This window comes from Centruroides vittatus, unplaced genomic scaffold (assembly GCF_030686945.1).
Source record: "Centruroides vittatus isolate TY-2023 unplaced genomic scaffold, ASM3068694v2 contig_900, whole genome shotgun sequence".
Taxonomy (NCBI): Eukaryota; Metazoa; Arthropoda; class Arachnida; order Scorpiones; family Buthidae; genus Centruroides; species Centruroides vittatus.
Window position 1 is genome coordinate 2,279,248 of NW_027122591.1, and position 16,368 is coordinate 2,295,615.

General features: G+C 32.0%; 3 protein-coding genes across 3 annotated transcripts in view; 2 read left to right on the plus strand and 1 right to left on the minus strand.

The window, feature by feature from the left end:
* LOC136984026 (coiled-coil domain-containing protein 130 homolog) overlaps positions 1-16,368 on the plus strand; it is a 274,187-nt gene that overhangs the window by 165,041 nt on the left and 92,778 nt on the right. The gene's annotated exons all lie outside the window — the stretch shown is intronic.
* Positions 745-7,886, plus strand: LOC136984086 (nucleoredoxin-like protein 2). The gene is made up of 3 exons (XM_067281012.1): positions 745-843; positions 7,274-7,565; positions 7,648-7,886. Exons 2-3 carry the CDS (start codon positions 7,276-7,278, stop codon positions 7,784-7,786), a joined length of 429 nt encoding a protein of 142 aa, XP_067137113.1. The 5' UTR covers positions 745-843; positions 7,274-7,275; the 3' UTR covers positions 7,787-7,886.
* On the minus strand, positions 7,664-15,396 carry LOC136984085 (phospholipid hydroperoxide glutathione peroxidase GPX4-like). Its single transcript, XM_067281011.1, has 7 exons — positions 15,241-15,396; positions 12,976-13,020; positions 12,817-12,908; positions 12,600-12,747; positions 8,204-8,340; positions 8,052-8,136; positions 7,664-7,982 (listed from the first exon to the last, which is right to left on the minus strand). The coding sequence occupies exons 2-7, from the start codon at positions 12,976-12,978 to the stop codon at positions 7,935-7,937; spliced, it is 513 nt and encodes a 170-aa protein (XP_067137112.1). The 5' UTR covers positions 12,979-13,020; positions 15,241-15,396; the 3' UTR covers positions 7,664-7,934.

The following is a 16,368-nucleotide window of genomic DNA, read 5'->3' on the forward strand; positions in this document are numbered from 1 at the left end:
CGTGTTTGTTGATAAAATACAAAGTATAAATTACTGTAATTTAAGTAGCTCCTACCAAATTTAATTCCTGATTATGCAAAATATACATGTACTTTATAATAGTAGCATATGATAATATACATTATATACAGTAAACACTAACTGTAATAATTCTTATAACCGTTTAGCTATTATTAAGACACGAATAAGTATTTCTAGATAGGAAATCTTATCACTGAATTAACAGATATGTTATTAATAACAATTTATAGTTAGTTTCAGCTTACTACTGCGCTATATTAACTAATTGCTCGTTTATTTTATCAAAACATTGTAAAAAAAGTAAATTAAACGGCTCTTTTTAGATAACTTCAAGACGTATCGAGTTAATCTACCGAATAAAAAGACCTCAAAAGCAAATTTTAGTAATCTAAAAGTTTAAAGAAATAATTTAATAAAGTTTTCAAAGACTTCTTAAGATAAGAACTTTATCTAATCGTTGAGAAAAAGCCGTTACGTCTAGCGATCTGTCCTTGTAAAACAATTATAAAGCAAAAGGCACGTGATATGTTACGACTAAATTAACGCTTTTCTATTGGTCAGAATTGCGGTTACGTTCGACTTAATAATATAATTTTAAATGTTTTATGTTAAAAAATTAACCGTTTAATATAAATGATTTATCGGTTAATTTTTTTGGAAAATCAGGAGTGACGAAACAAGCGTAAATATGGTTACCGTGACTACAGTTTTGTTGCAGCTGGCTTCCGTGACGTAATACATTCGATCACGTTTGTCTACGAAAAATACACGTAGTTGTTTCGTTGTCGACAAGCAAACACAGCCAGAAAGGAATATTCTCAGGTAATTATTCCGCCTTATCATTAAAAATAAATACGTGGTAATTAGAATTTATGATTATGAAATGTAATAATAATTAAGGTTTAAATGAAGTTCAAGAAACTTCTTGACGTAACATTTACGAATTATGCCGTTAGCTAATTTACTTGAGTCGTAATATTGATTGTTTGAAAGATTAATAACACCCGATTAAGCGGTTGCTTCGTCTATAACAGAAATTTATCCAGGAAACAACTAACTTTTTGTCATTTAAAACAAATTATATTCAGAGGAAGTAAATTCTGCACGCGATGAAACTGCATGTTCGTGATGCATCATCGCAAATATTTTCTGCTCGTTACGTCACTGAGTGAAGTAACATAAACGATACTGAATTGTTGTCTATAAATAACTCATATAAATTTCAAGATAGAGCCTACTTGAAGTCTTTAAAATATATATAAAACCTTCAGAATTGGTGATTTAAACTTATATATTTTTTAAAAAATATCCTTATAAGTTATATACTGTATATTTAACTCGTATTATGAATCGTGAAAATACGAAGTAATGATGAGGAAGTTTAAAGTGTAATTTTATCAATATATGCAATCGAATTCCTTCCTGTCTTTCTGTCTGTCCGTTTCTATTTCAACGAAACTTTGTACTGCACATTACTTCAGGTTGGTCGTAGGAAGGATCCAGGCTACTTTCCAGTTATCTGTTTCAAGTGAGAACGGCTGAATCCTTCTGAGGCTACAGAATATATTTAAATACTGTCCGCTATGTGGACACAGACGCGTTTTAACCGTATCTACCAGGCCTACAATGGGGAACGATCGTGTGGTGAGAGAGACCACCCCCGAAAAATTTCTGAGGTGTTTTCGATCGGCCGATTCGATGGTTTATGTTATCTTAGGTATACAAAATGGCGGCTCATCTCTGACTCCAGCATACGGAAGCGAGGAAACAGTGGGGACGCACGTTTTCTAAACCTAACCTATTCTAATAAATTACCATAATTATTAGCAACTAAACTATTAGACTAGATTAGGTTTAGAAAACGTGCGTCCCCACTGTTTCCTCGCTTCTGTATGCTGGAGTCAGAGACGAGCCGCCATTTTGTATACCTAGGGTAACATTAACCAAAAGGGAAAACCAAAAAGTTTCGGAGGACTCTAAAAAGTTTTAGTTTTTACAGTCCTCCTAGTTTTAAAAATAGGACTTAGAGTCCTATTTTTAAAAGTATAATATAAATTCTGCACGTAATTTTATAATTTTAACAGAATTCTCGTTTAAATTAAATAAATATTTTTTTTTTATTTTTGTAAAAAGAAATATGAAGAGCGTGACATTTTAAATTAATGTAGAGCATTTTATACAAATATCGTTGTTTTATTTATTATTATAAATAATGTAGCCATAAAACATATGCCACAATTTAATTTAAATATCTGTAATTTAAATCGTTTATTGTTTAAAACAGAAGTAACGCGAATAATGTTTCAAAAAAATTACACGACTTTTTACAGCCTAAATAATTGTAATAGTTGAAATGCTTAAATGAATAATAATAGGCATTAAATTATGAATAAAGGATAAAAATTTTGCGTTTTTAAATTATTTTAGATTAACATCAAAAATTATCACGAAAATTTCGTAAAATTAACTACCAAATTCAGTTACAGATAAACATAAACAGCTCGTTATCATCCTGTAAGCTTTTTACCATACACTGACAGGGGTTCGACCAGGTCCACAACGGGAATGGTGGTGAGGGATGGGCCCAAACCTCCCTCCGAGTAAATCTCCTATGAAATATTCTTGGAAGTTGCTGTACGTTTGGATTCGATTCCGGTCACTGTACTATTATAGGTTGACGCCTCAACTGCCTCCTCCATCATTCTTGTAACAAAGAATACTAATTAAGTCTGTTAAATATATCACTGTTGCAAGTTATGTGTTCACAGATAGTGAGTAGGATACCTCACAAATAAGTTTAAAATCATACACGACTACTTTGGTCCGTTTCAAAGTCATACCGAACCAAAAAGTGGCGGGCTTGATAGAGACGCCACGTCACGGCCGTTTATTTGTTAGAAAAAATAATACAAAGGTTATATAATACGAAGTGTTGCTACACAATACAAATACAAAGATTATATAACACAAATCATTGCTACACAGATAGGTAATGACAGGGGAGAAATTTAACAAAATCAAAATAAGATTACTGGGATAATTTGGTTTATATTATTTTGATAAGCATTTTTAAGAAATACCGTATTAAATTTTGCCCACCGGTGGCCGAGTGAATAAAACCATTGAAGAATGGTAGTTAGTCGCGGATTCGCGCTTCACAAACGGGAAACCACGTAGAGTTTTCCGGGTTTTCTTCACGCATCTAACACCTAAATAAAGATCAAATTTCCGAAGTAGTTCCTCCTGAGAGTCCCCCCATACCACATCTGCCATGTGTTGCATTGCCTTAATCCTATTAAATTTTTTGAATGTTACATTTTGATATTTTAAAAACTTATAATTAATGTATATACATCAAAGAAAACTGTCTCTAATTTGGTTTTTCCTATCAATCCCTAAAATTCACTACTTAAATTTTATGATAGGATAATCTGATTCTGTATTATTAGATACGTGTCTTTTCCACACTCACTATGGTAATTCCTTCTCAGAGATTGAGACGACAAGATTATCTTTTTAAGGGCCGCTACTATATTAAACACAAATGTTTAAAAATTATGTATAGTCTATATACATATATAGTTCTTAATCGCAAAAAAAAAATGCAATGAAATTAATAATTTGTAACAAATGATGTTGAGGTTCTCGTAAATATAAGGTTAAAATGCATCTGTTAATGAGTCACTAATGTGTTATGAAACAAAAGAATTCGCTAAAATTATGAGAAAGATTTTATTGCAATCGTTGAGTGGTTCAACCGATGGAGAAAACTAAAAAACATCATGTACAGACACACTCCTAGTGAGGATAAAAGTTCTAATTCCTCGTCAGCTGACTGTTGATAGAGACAAAATGGCAGACCAAAAATTATTTCTGAATATTCATCGAGGTAAGTCTAAAATGCAGACACAACAACGCTTTATTTTCGTCCAATCCTTGATCTTACTTATACAGGATGTCCGATAAGTTTGGAACCATAGGAATTATGCTGATCTTTGTTTATTTTACAGGTAATCTGAAACATAACAGACAAAATGTGAATTACACTGAAGAAATTCAAGCTATTTTGATAATGAGGACCCGTGCGTCAACGTAAATATACAAAAGTCTGCATCCAGACTTTACACTGTCATTCACAGGTCTTGATGCAGCCAGTTAAACTCTTCGACATATTTACGCTGACTGCAGGATACACCATCAAAATAACTCGAATTGATTCCTCCTTACTCAGCTTTGGTTTACAAGTAAAAGAATAAGCAAAGAATAAAGAATTTCTTTTACATTTAAAAGAGTAAACAAGGATCAATATAATTCCTATGGTTCCAATCTTATGAGACAACTCGTATATTTAAGAATGAAAGTGAAAAAGGATTTAGATCATTAAAGAAAACTTATCGCTATTCTTTGTAATGCAAGTACAGTACAAAAACAAAGATTCTTACTGACTAGAAAAAGTAAAAATCCTAGATGTTTGTCCTATTCACAACTGTTCAAATACAAATGCCTGGATGGTAAACAGTAGAAGCCATATCAGTTCATCTTTACTATCACATCTGGTTCTGAATTTCACTTTCTCAGTATGTCTTTTAAGTTGGACGTGATTTTTTGGTTGCATGGCTGAATCAGTGATGTATTCGCAGGATGGAATACTATCTAAATGTTCTTTAATGACACCAATATGCCATTAAATATATATATTTAAATAGGTACTGAGACATCTGAAAGGGAAGTTGTATCTGTTGAAGAGTAAATCATAAGTGACACTCAAGAAAATATGTCAAAAGAAAAGTTTTCATATGAAACGGAATAAGCCATTGAGCCACTCAGAAGCTTGCTATTTATAATCAGTCATTATTCAATAGAAATATTAAGAAAAATAATGAAAATATTCCATACAGTGATGTAAGTTTTCTAAAATTCGGAGGGGAAAGGTTTTTAGAATATCGGTTGCAAAATTAGAAGACAATTCCAAGAAACTGGGAATGGCAGATAATATAGAAAGGTATTGCAGAAAAGTAACATACATTGTGAAAGAGTTGTGTCATTTGCTGTCAGCAAATATATAGCCTATATATAGGCCTATATATTTTAACTGAAAGCATGATATTGATTTCAAACTAACTTATAGTGTATGTCATTGTAAGTACTAACAGGGAATCTCTTAGAAATTAAGAAATTATATCATAAATTAATGATGTACAATGCAAACCTGTTATTTTTGAAAAAACTGATAGATATCAATACTTGTGCATTCGGTATTCGTTTGGAGGTAACGAGCAGTGCTATAACTAGGCACACAACGGATACGCAGGACAAAAGGGAGCAAAAATGATTAGTATAGTATACTCTCGTTAATCTGGCCATTTCTTGCACAGTGGCGCCAGATTAGCGAGAGTGTATGGACCTAAAGCAGTGATCTTTGATGCTGATTATTTTCAGAGGCAGTCGTGCAATAATATGATAGTTGACGCAGAATATTATGCAAAATAAACAGGATACGTGACACGACTAACACTTTCATGAAAAGAGAAGCACATAGACGATCATACTGCAGGGTAAGCCGTATAATTGAGATGCCAGATTAGCGAGAGTCTACTCTATTATATTTTAATTTTCAGATTTTAGATTTTAAATTTTACGGACGTGTAGACCGATTCCGTAACGTTTTCGGTTTAAAGTTAAAAATTAACTAATAATTTCTATCATATTTTTTTCTTATTTTTCCAAAACAGGGAAACAAAAGTTTCTTGCACAGGGTATAAGTAGATACAGCAAGAGTAAGATTTGAAGAGAAATGAGGAGAATTTTCCTCTTCTACTTTCCCTAGCTTTGCAGAAACGGAAGTATCCCAATCTGCGATAGCTTTTATCCATCACCTCTTATTAAAGTATACGGGCAGTATCGGCTCGGTTGTAAATATTGCCGGATGTCATTGTTCACTCTGTTGTGTCACCTTCCGGTTGTTTTTACTGCTGAGAAGGTATACTGTGCATCTTTTTGCGCGGTGGATACGTTCTAAAGAACACAGTGTAAAAAACTCTTTTTAAAGATGTAATGTACAGTACAGTACATGCATCCTGCAGAAAAATGCTCGATAAAGCTACACAACTTCTATAGAACGAAAAAATAATCAACTTACAAAAGAAACACGAGCTTAGTTTATTCTATCATTTATCGTTAACATTAGGCCCACCAGTGACCAAGCAGTTCCGTTCCCTGAACACTGGGAGTTCGGTCGTGGGTCAGAACAGACTGGCCACGTGGAGTTTTCCGGGTTTTTTCCACGTTTGTAACGCCTGAATGGGGGCCAGTTACCCTTAAAGACCTCCCGGAAGGCATCCCCCTAAGCAGATCGCCCAAGTGCTGCGTTGCCTTAATAAAACAAACAAACGTTAACTTATTTGTACGTAACTATAGTAAACACAAGGTAGTGTAGGAAACATAAAATCGACATACAACATTCTCCGACGTACCGTACATTGAGTACTGTACTGTGCTTTATAAAGATAAATTAACTCTTGGTTTTAACAAGTAGCTTTTTAAAACAATAACACAATTACAAAATTTTCAAATAAACTGTTTTCCCCATGTAAAAAAAATCAATCGCGTAAAAGAAGGTATCAGTGTACTGTACTCGTTACAATAAAGACCTCAGATCCGATACTGTAGGAAAAGTATCGATATCGGTATCGAAAGTATCGGGATGTCCCTTTTTGGAAGTATATTTTGTATATAACATGAGAAACGATACCTGTCGCCTTATTTTTGCTGAATAAGTTGCCATATTTCCAATTCTAATCCGATTTATTTCACGATTAATACGTTTAATCGTATCTGTGTTTACATCAATGTTTTCATTGCGATTTAGATCAGTCTAAATTAGTCTAACGAATAAATGCAATAAAATCTAAGTAAAATGCAACTAAAATGTAAGTATATCAGAACACTATTAATGACATATGCTCCATGTTGTATCGTTATGTCCTGATGGAAAAGCACTAAATTTTTAGCAAGTTGTATTTGAGAGTTTGATAGTGGAATCCTGTTTATGTACCAAAAACTACAAACATGATAGTTGGTCCCAGATTGATAGCTCCGGATGCACTGGAAACGGTTAACGGAGACGGTATTGAATGGTGCCCATACAGCCCCAACTTAATATTATTGATAAATATTACACTATACGCTTAATCTTTACTTGTAAACCGTACAAACGTAAATCGTAATTATTATTATTTTTTTACAATTTCAGTCATGAATATCGTTAGTGGATCCTTAGTTAAGAGAGACAAATCTCAAATTCAGGCAAATGACGCTTTAGCAGATGCGGAAATAATAGGTTTCTATTTTTCTGCTCATTGGTGCGGACCTTGTCGTGAGTTCACCCCCCTCCTGGTTTCAGCTTACGAAGAAATGAAAAAATTAAACTATAAATTCGAAGTCGTTTTTGTATCATTTGACGAGAACGAGGAATCTTTATTTGATTATATGAAAGAAAGTCACGGTGATTGGTACGCTCTTCCCTACGGTTCTACAGATACCGAGTAAGTCAATTCTTTTGTAAAATATATATATAGACTATACCATATAAACAATGAAACGTTAATTATTTATCTCAAAACGTAGGAAATTAAAAATACAATTTAACATCGAAGGCATTCCAACATTAATCATTGTCAACAAAGATGGAACTTTAGTAAACGACGACGGCATAGACGATATTGAAGCCAAAGGAGCAGAAGCTTATAAAGACTGGATTAAATGAATATCGTAAACTTTATTAAAGGGAAATTATAAATTACATAAATAAATCGAGAAATATTATCTTTCAATACCTTCAGTTTAATAAAAATACTTTTAAATTCTCTGTGTATTATGTTGTCAATAAAAAATATCCTAAGATCCATAATAGGTCATAAGTTACTCTTTTCAATGTATTTCAAAATATCTGGTTCGATATCCTACAAAGAGCATAATATTAGTCGAAATATTTATCACTACTACTATTATCAATCGTAATTAATTCTTACCAATGGTTGGTAATTAGGTGGATAACGAGCAACCGGTTGTCCATTTTTATCCACCAGAAATTTTGTAAAATTCCATTTAATAGAACTGAAAAAGAATGTATAAAATTACAACTTATTTTAAACAATTGCTTCTGTATTTAAGACCTACTTACTTGATACCCTGTTTAAACTTCAAATATTTCCAAAGAGGATGAGCATCGTCTCCATTAACATTAATCTTACTAAACATATCAAATTGGATATTATATTTTTTTATAAATTCTTTAATATATGATTCATTCTCTGGTTCCTATAAATAAATCGTAATGTAAATTATTTGTTTTATTTTTATTTACTTATTTACTAATTACAGGTTTGCTTAATATACAAAGAGTATACAGTAATATGAAAATTGAAACATAATAACATTGTATATGTTACTGGCAAAACCCGATTTTACTCCAAACTAGTTTGGCGTAAGCGTGTCAGGCCAAACTAGTTTAGAATTATTATTCAAGTATATTAATGGTTAAATATGGGGTTAATGTTACCTTAGATATCGAAGGTGGCGGCTCGTCTCCGATTTCAGCAATCAGAAGACAGGGAACAGTGGGGACGGGAACGCGCGTTCTAACCTAACCTATTCTAATAAATTACCATAATTATTAGCAACCAAATTATTAGAATAGGTTAGGTTAGGTTAGAACGTGCGTCCTCACTGTTCCCTGCCTTCTGGTCGCTGGAATCGGAGACAAGCCGCCATCTTCGATACCTAGAGTAACATTAACCAAAAACGGTATTGATTAGAAGTTGTACAAAACTGTAAAATAAAAATAAGCTAATCAGTACTTATCAGTTTGTATTTTTTTTTTTTTTTAAGCCATGCACTTTTAAAGGTAATTAACTTTAGAAAATATTTTCAAAAATTCAAACGAAATAATAAAAATAACTTTTAAAATCAAACTAAAATAAAAAATGAACTTATTTGTGTTTATGATGAACTTAAATTAATCATTAATATATTTAACCATTAATAGACTTGAATAATAATTCTAAACTAGTTTGGCCTAGACTTGAATAATAATTCTAAACTAGTTTGGCCTAGACAAAACTAGTTTGGCGTAAAATCGGGTTTTGCCGGTAACGTATACATGCATACAAAACATTTTACTTGAATTTAATACATAACAAAACATAAAAATTGAAAATGAAAAAACATATTAAGCATGTAAGGACAATTTTCATATTAACTTTAACGTTCATTATTAAATATCTTGAGCAGTGACTACCAAAACTGTCGCTTAGAACTGAACAAATCTAATTGCCGTCCATAAAGTACTGCAAGTTTATGAACAGATATATTCTGAGCGATATTAAATTTATACCAAGAAATTTTAAATCTAAAATAGTTCCTAATAGATATAGGCACTTGCAGATGTAATTGTTCTAACAAAGCTTCAATTTAAGATTGTTAAAAAGACCTTAAAAACTATCAACATTGGATGCAGTATTACAAAGTGCATTAAAGGTGGAAAATACATCTCAGCATTTTCTTGATTTAACATAAATTTCCTTCTACAATATCTTCTAATACGGTTATTAACTATTTCTACTCTATGTTTAATTGTCATCAGTTGTGTATTCCAAATCACTAGCGCAAGTAAAATCTTTGAATAAACAAGAGCTAAATACAAATTTTTTAGTACATTTATTTCCGGACATAGGAATAATTTCTAGATTTTTGAGACTAACGTTGTAGTTATCTTTTCCATATGCATTGTTAAAGAAAATCTAGTATCATAATACACACTTAGGTCTCTAATATTCTCAACTCTGAATACCTCGTATCCTTGTATGTAGTAAACTGCAAAAAATTTGGGAATATAATTTGATAATCTCATTACATTATACTTCTTATGATTCACACTCCAACAATGAAGTTTCAGCCAGTCATTTAAACTATCAAGAACCCTCGTTGTAATCTTTTTATATAACTTTAAGTCATCTGCATATGCTGAGACAGATACAACCTGCCTAACAGCCTTTTTTTTTTTTTAACTCTTTCCGCCCTGTGGGCACTAAGAGGGCCTCTTTTAGTAGGCCCATTATGGGTTCGGCCAGGCCCACAATGGGGCGACCGGGTGGTGAGGGACGGGGCCCGACATATCCGAACGGACCACCCCCCGAAAAATTCCTGGAGATTATTCGACCCGTTCGGATTCGATCCCGGGTCCCCCAAAGCGGTAGGCTGCAACCTTGACCGCTCGGCCATCCGGCCTTTGCCTAACAGCCTAGAAAAGATCATTTATATATATATGATAAACGAAAGCGGTCCTAACTGAGAACCTTGCGGACTTCTCTACAAAGCTGGAATGTTTTCGAAAAATACATATCTTTCGAAAACATCCCAGTTTTGACAATATCTTTAACAAAACAGATATAAAAATTTAAGCATAAAGAAATATTTGATGGTAGTTCATCTCGCTAATGATTCTTCAGTTTAGTTTAGTCTTCAATTTCAAAGAGGCATTTTCTATGCTTCTTCGAAAGTTCAGCTGCCGCGAATCGTCGCTGATAACATTTACGGGCCGAGCCGGCTGCTGGTCAATAGTCCGAAACTGGATACCACATGACCCGATGTGTACACAAACTTAATCATTTGCATATCTCTGTCACCTCTGTCAGTTCCGCAATTTTCACATAGCTACGTGCATTCTTTCGTTGTGTCGCAGGAGTGTATCAGTAATTTCATAGTTGACATTCTGTTTAAACTATTAAATATAAGATACTTATTTAATATTATCACATTTTTATATGAAACATTATTGTTTTTATAAATTATACATGACCTATTATAGAAATTATAGCTTTACAGCAAATGTACTTGTGAATATAATCACGTTTAACCTCAAAGATGCCTAAAAGATCACTTATGCTTACATTTCCGTAAGAACCTGCAGTTTTATTTCTACTGGTGTTTATTTCATAAAAACGCTCACCAGTGACCGAGTGGATAAACACATTGAAACTGGTAGTCTTGGTCGTGGATTTGCGAGTTAGCCATGCGGAGCCACATGATCACATCCCAACAATGATCATGTTTTACGTTCCTGTCAGTGGCCGTTAAATAAATAGTTAAATAAATTATATACTTACTATTATTTAAGTGCAGTTTTAACAAAAATAATAATAGCAGCATTGTCAACTTTGTGTAACTATTATAGCGTCCTCCTAATTAGCACCAAACTCGTGAAGTTCCAACTAATACTTGCAAATGGATCGTCTTCATAAATATTAAATAGAGAATTCCTTAGTATCTATAAATTACTATACACAGTATATACGATTTTGCATCGCATATACATCTGTATAATAAATACACACTATATATGATATTGTCATCACCAAATTTCACTTCAAACTTGTACACTATGAAGGTCTCATTATTAGAATATACATAATTCTTATTGTTTGTGATCCTTCTGTTTAGTGCCAATTTCAGAAGCGAACAAATGATGGCGTTAAATTAAGGTTTGACTTTATATTAATGAAGAGAAATTCAACACGGGTATTTAATGGAATGTCAATTTCAATATTTCTAATTGATATATTTAAGCATGATTAAATAAAATCATGTTTACATATTTAAGTAATTAAAATACAGTAGCCATTATCCTTTATTTTGAAGTAATAACGCCTGACATTAATTATCATATTCTTTATTTTTTTTATTAAATAGCTTTACATATAAGCCGCAGAGTATTTTTAAATGTAAAATATTTTTAAAAATCCAGCAACGAACTGAGTAACTTTCCGGCTGTTATGAGATTTTACTTTAAAAAAATAACTTTTATATTATTAAACATAATAGATGGCGCCACACACAATTTTATTTATTATGAAATTCCCTTATAAAACATTTTTATATTATTAATTATTATAAATAGCAAAAAGCTTCATTTTGTTGACAGTGATCAGTTTTAAAACACTGTAAATGCCATTAACGAATAAAACTTTCATTAAGTCCGACCCCACTCGAGACAAAATATAACACGTGACTACCCACTATCTCCCCATCCCCTCGACTTTTAACCATCATAATTTAATAGCATCAATACACAAGTCCCTCATACATAAGCTGTGGTGCCAGATTTCATTTCTCAATCTTAACCCCATCCAAAGATATTAAACGAAATAGACCCCCAACACACAAACACACAGGGAATTTTTTCTTTCTTTTTTATCTTTTGGGTTCAAGAGTTTCCAAAACAAAGATTTGCAAAAGAGTCGAAGGATAAAATTTGACACGATTCCAATACTTTCCCTTATTATATGCGCATAACAGCCGAAAAAGTATAATGTAAAATGTCTTGACGAATTGCTAAGAATTGAAATAAAATATTCCTTAAAAATCTCAATTTATTTGCTTTATTCTGTTAACAACGCTTAATCATTTGTTTGTATGTAAATGCCATAAGTTAAATTAGAAAAAAAAGCATATAAGAATTATTGTTAAATTTTAAACATAATAATTATATTTAAAATATAACGGCAATTCTTTTATTTTACCTGATTTGCAAACTGATTGCATGGGAAACACAAAATTTGCAGACCGTGAGTTCTGTTATATTTCTCGTACAATGCTTGCAGTTGAATATAATTTGCGGGAGTGAATGCGCAATTAGATGCAGAATTAACAACTAAAACAACACGTCCCCTACAATAAAAATTGATAAAATAAAATGAGATATATAAAAAGATTTTATACTTAAAACAACATGCAAACCTATATTTTTCCAATAAAACTTCATTTCCATTGATATCCACAGCACTAAATTCATATATTGATTTTGCATTTTTCCAATCATCCTCGGCAGCCTAGTGTAATATACATTAGATAAATATTTCATAATTTACCTTAAAACAATAGCATTATAATACGTACCATAATGACGAATAAATACAGTTCTGAAATTCCAAATTAACTTCTCTGAAAATTATCAAGATTAATCATAATTAATTTATCATATAATTGTAATTTTTCTGTAATAATATTTAAGAATATATTAACGTTTTTCCCCGCGAAAAACAATAAAATAGTCGATTAGGTACATCAGCTGTACAGCTAACAAGTTACACCTTGTATGGGTAGGAGTAAGCTGCAATATCGATAAGAATGAGGATAGATGGAGAATGAACTCCGTATAATACTATAGATAATAAATAGACGCGTCGATCAGGTTCGAATTCGGATCCCCCACTCGATCTCTAATATCTTATCGTGTAGATTTCTGATAGACAATATATGAAACAGGTTAGCAGTCTTTCAGAAAATCATAGATACATTCTGTCAATACATTGAGTTCGTTGCATAATTTGCATTATTAAAACTGATAGGTGAAAATAATATGAAAAATCTAGCAACGAGAGTTGCGTAACTTTCCTGGCTGTTATGAGTTTCTCTTCAAAAAACCTTTTATATTATTAAACAAAAATAAAATTGTACGTGGCGCCATCTGTTATCAGATTTTATTATAAAAACTTATATTTTTAATTACTGTATTATAAAATGACAAAAAGCTTAATTTTTACTTTTCCGGCTGATTTATATAAGCAACAGAGAAAAAGTATGGTAATCGGTCAAAAAATGGCCCCTCAAAGTTTTTATATTTTTGGACTTGGAAACTCGAAACGTTGAGAAACTCAAAAAAAAATTGGAGGGTGTTTTCTCTACGTATGGATTATAGTGTGCGCGCCGGGTACGTTTTTGTTCACCTACTTCAAAGTTTAATAACTCCCGTGCCTTTTGTCGAAAATTTCCGAAATTTTGCAGGAAGATTTACGAATTAGTAGTATTGATGCTATTTTGGTGGTTAAGGGTCGAGGGAATAGGAGATAGAGGAAAATCGTGTCTCCTATCTCGAGTGGTTTGGTGGACTTAATAAAGATTTCACTCGTTATTAGCATTTACAATTTTTTTTTTTTTTTATAAAACTTATCTCTAGCCTTAATTATTATAAAATGGCAAAACGCCTAATTTTAACTATATAAAAAGATTTTTAATAACATAGTGTAACAGATGGCGCCACAATTTTAACTATTTTATCGGGAAAGTTACGCAACTCATTGCTGGATTATTATTATTTGTCTGTTTCTCTTGAAAATGTTAAGAAAGAATTATTACTTCGTTACGTTGATATCTGTATTTAATTTTTTTGAATATAAATATTAAAAAATGCATCAACTCATTTACTCTCTAAAATACGATTAAATTATAAACTTATCTTTAAAAATACAATGTAAGGTCCTTTCACTCAAGATATTTTAAACTTGTTATCGAAGGATGATGGTAGAGTATCGCTATACAACGCTGTTTAGAGAATAAATGCAGCAGTCCAAACTCACTGGTCAGCCAAATTTCGTATGCTGATGTTTCGGCCGGATATGTGATTTCCTCGGGGATAAAAATTTAGTTCCAAACCTCACCGATACGAAATATGCGCTGCGAGCGGCCAAGAAATCTCTGCTAATTTCTTAAAATGTAGTCTCTCTCGAAGCACATCCCCAACATCAGCATTATTTTCATTAAACGGTTTCAGAAAAAAAAAGGCACGTTCAAGCATCGCTGCTGATCTGCAGTAATACGAATGACATTTCAGTTTTATACCCAAAAATTGCGCTTAGCACACATCCATTATCCATCTACCGTACTTGTATTTTTTTATTCCCCACCGTATAAGGCACTTAAATACTAGACGTACAAAATGTCGTATTCATGTAATCCACATAATTAAATTGATCAAAGATTGATATCTATCTATAGTTAAGTTGTACAGTACATATAAAAAAAGATTTAAAAGCTCTGGTTTTTATAATCATCTTGTTTATAAAAGTACATTTATCAATGTACTGTAGACTTTGTTTAAACTTCCGATAAAAGTCAAAAATTTTTTGTAAGCATTTCAAAAAGTTTGCTGATTACATTCTTGGGGCAACTCAATACATCAAAAACAATGTAACTTACGAAAAACTTATTCGAAATTACCACTTAATACGGGTTACAGACATTTCACGTCAATCTTTTTAAACAGAATTTTAAGAAATACGTTATAAATATATTACTTACATTTAGTAACGTCTTAATAATACTTTAAACGTAAGACTTAGCAACATAAAAAATAAAGTTCGTTACCGTAAACAGTATACATACAGTATCAGCGTTTTCAGTATCATTATACTACTACATCACGATGTAACTTAATCCCGCCATCTAACGAATAAACACCAAACTATCTTTTAACAAATTATACGCATAGAACGACAGTTAAAATGATATCTTCCGCGTTTTTATAGCTCACACCCGGTAGGTCAGTAAGAGAACGCTTGATTGGTCGATCGGGAAATTAAATAACCGCGATGCAGATTGGACGAGTTTGATTTGTTCGACAAAGTAAAATTAACGAGTCATATATTATCTAATTTATTACAATTATCATCGCTGTTCTTTAGTAAAGACTAAACAGACTTTAATCGCGTTATTATTACTATAAAAATAATCCTGTAATTTGATAAGTTTCCTATAATACAGTGGAATCATTTTTTATGTAGTCAAAAATTGAAAAGTCATTGCATGGTAATTATACATACAGGTACTACAGTGGTGTTTCTAGTCAATAACTCGGAAAATACGTTTCTAATAGGAAATTTCATAAAAATAAAGTTTAATATTTCCTAAAGGCCTTTTTTTAATGCAGTAAAAAAGTAGCCTGGCTCATTCTTCCTTTCCGGTAGAGAAGGGGACAACTTCGGAATTTCAAACTGAACTCCCCCATCACAATTTTTAATAGATAATCCAAAAAAAAAATTCTTTAACATTTAAATTATTATTAGCAATGAAAAAGTTTATTGTTAGGTCGGAGATTGGCGTGGAGTTGTAATTTTAAGATGTCAGAGAAGCATTATAAATTTCAGGTTTATTGATTTATCCTTCATTAGAAGTTTATAACAGCAAGCCAAATATTTGGTTGCGCGAATATTGACTTGATTTTTTTTTAAATCAATATATTGATACAGTTCGAGTTACATAGCTAGAATATCAATTTTATCCACTGAATTTTTGGGGTCATTTACAGCTTAATCAACTATAGGAACAGTAAGGCTGACTATAACCTTTTGTTAGGCACGCGATCTCCATTAGATGGCGTTAAAATATTTCTTCTATGGAAAATCCTACTCCAAAAATTATTTAATTCTTCTATTAACGTAAGGTTCATAATTTTCTACGAATTTTTAAACATCGTGCGCAATCTTTAATGAATTAAGCAACATTCTGATGAAC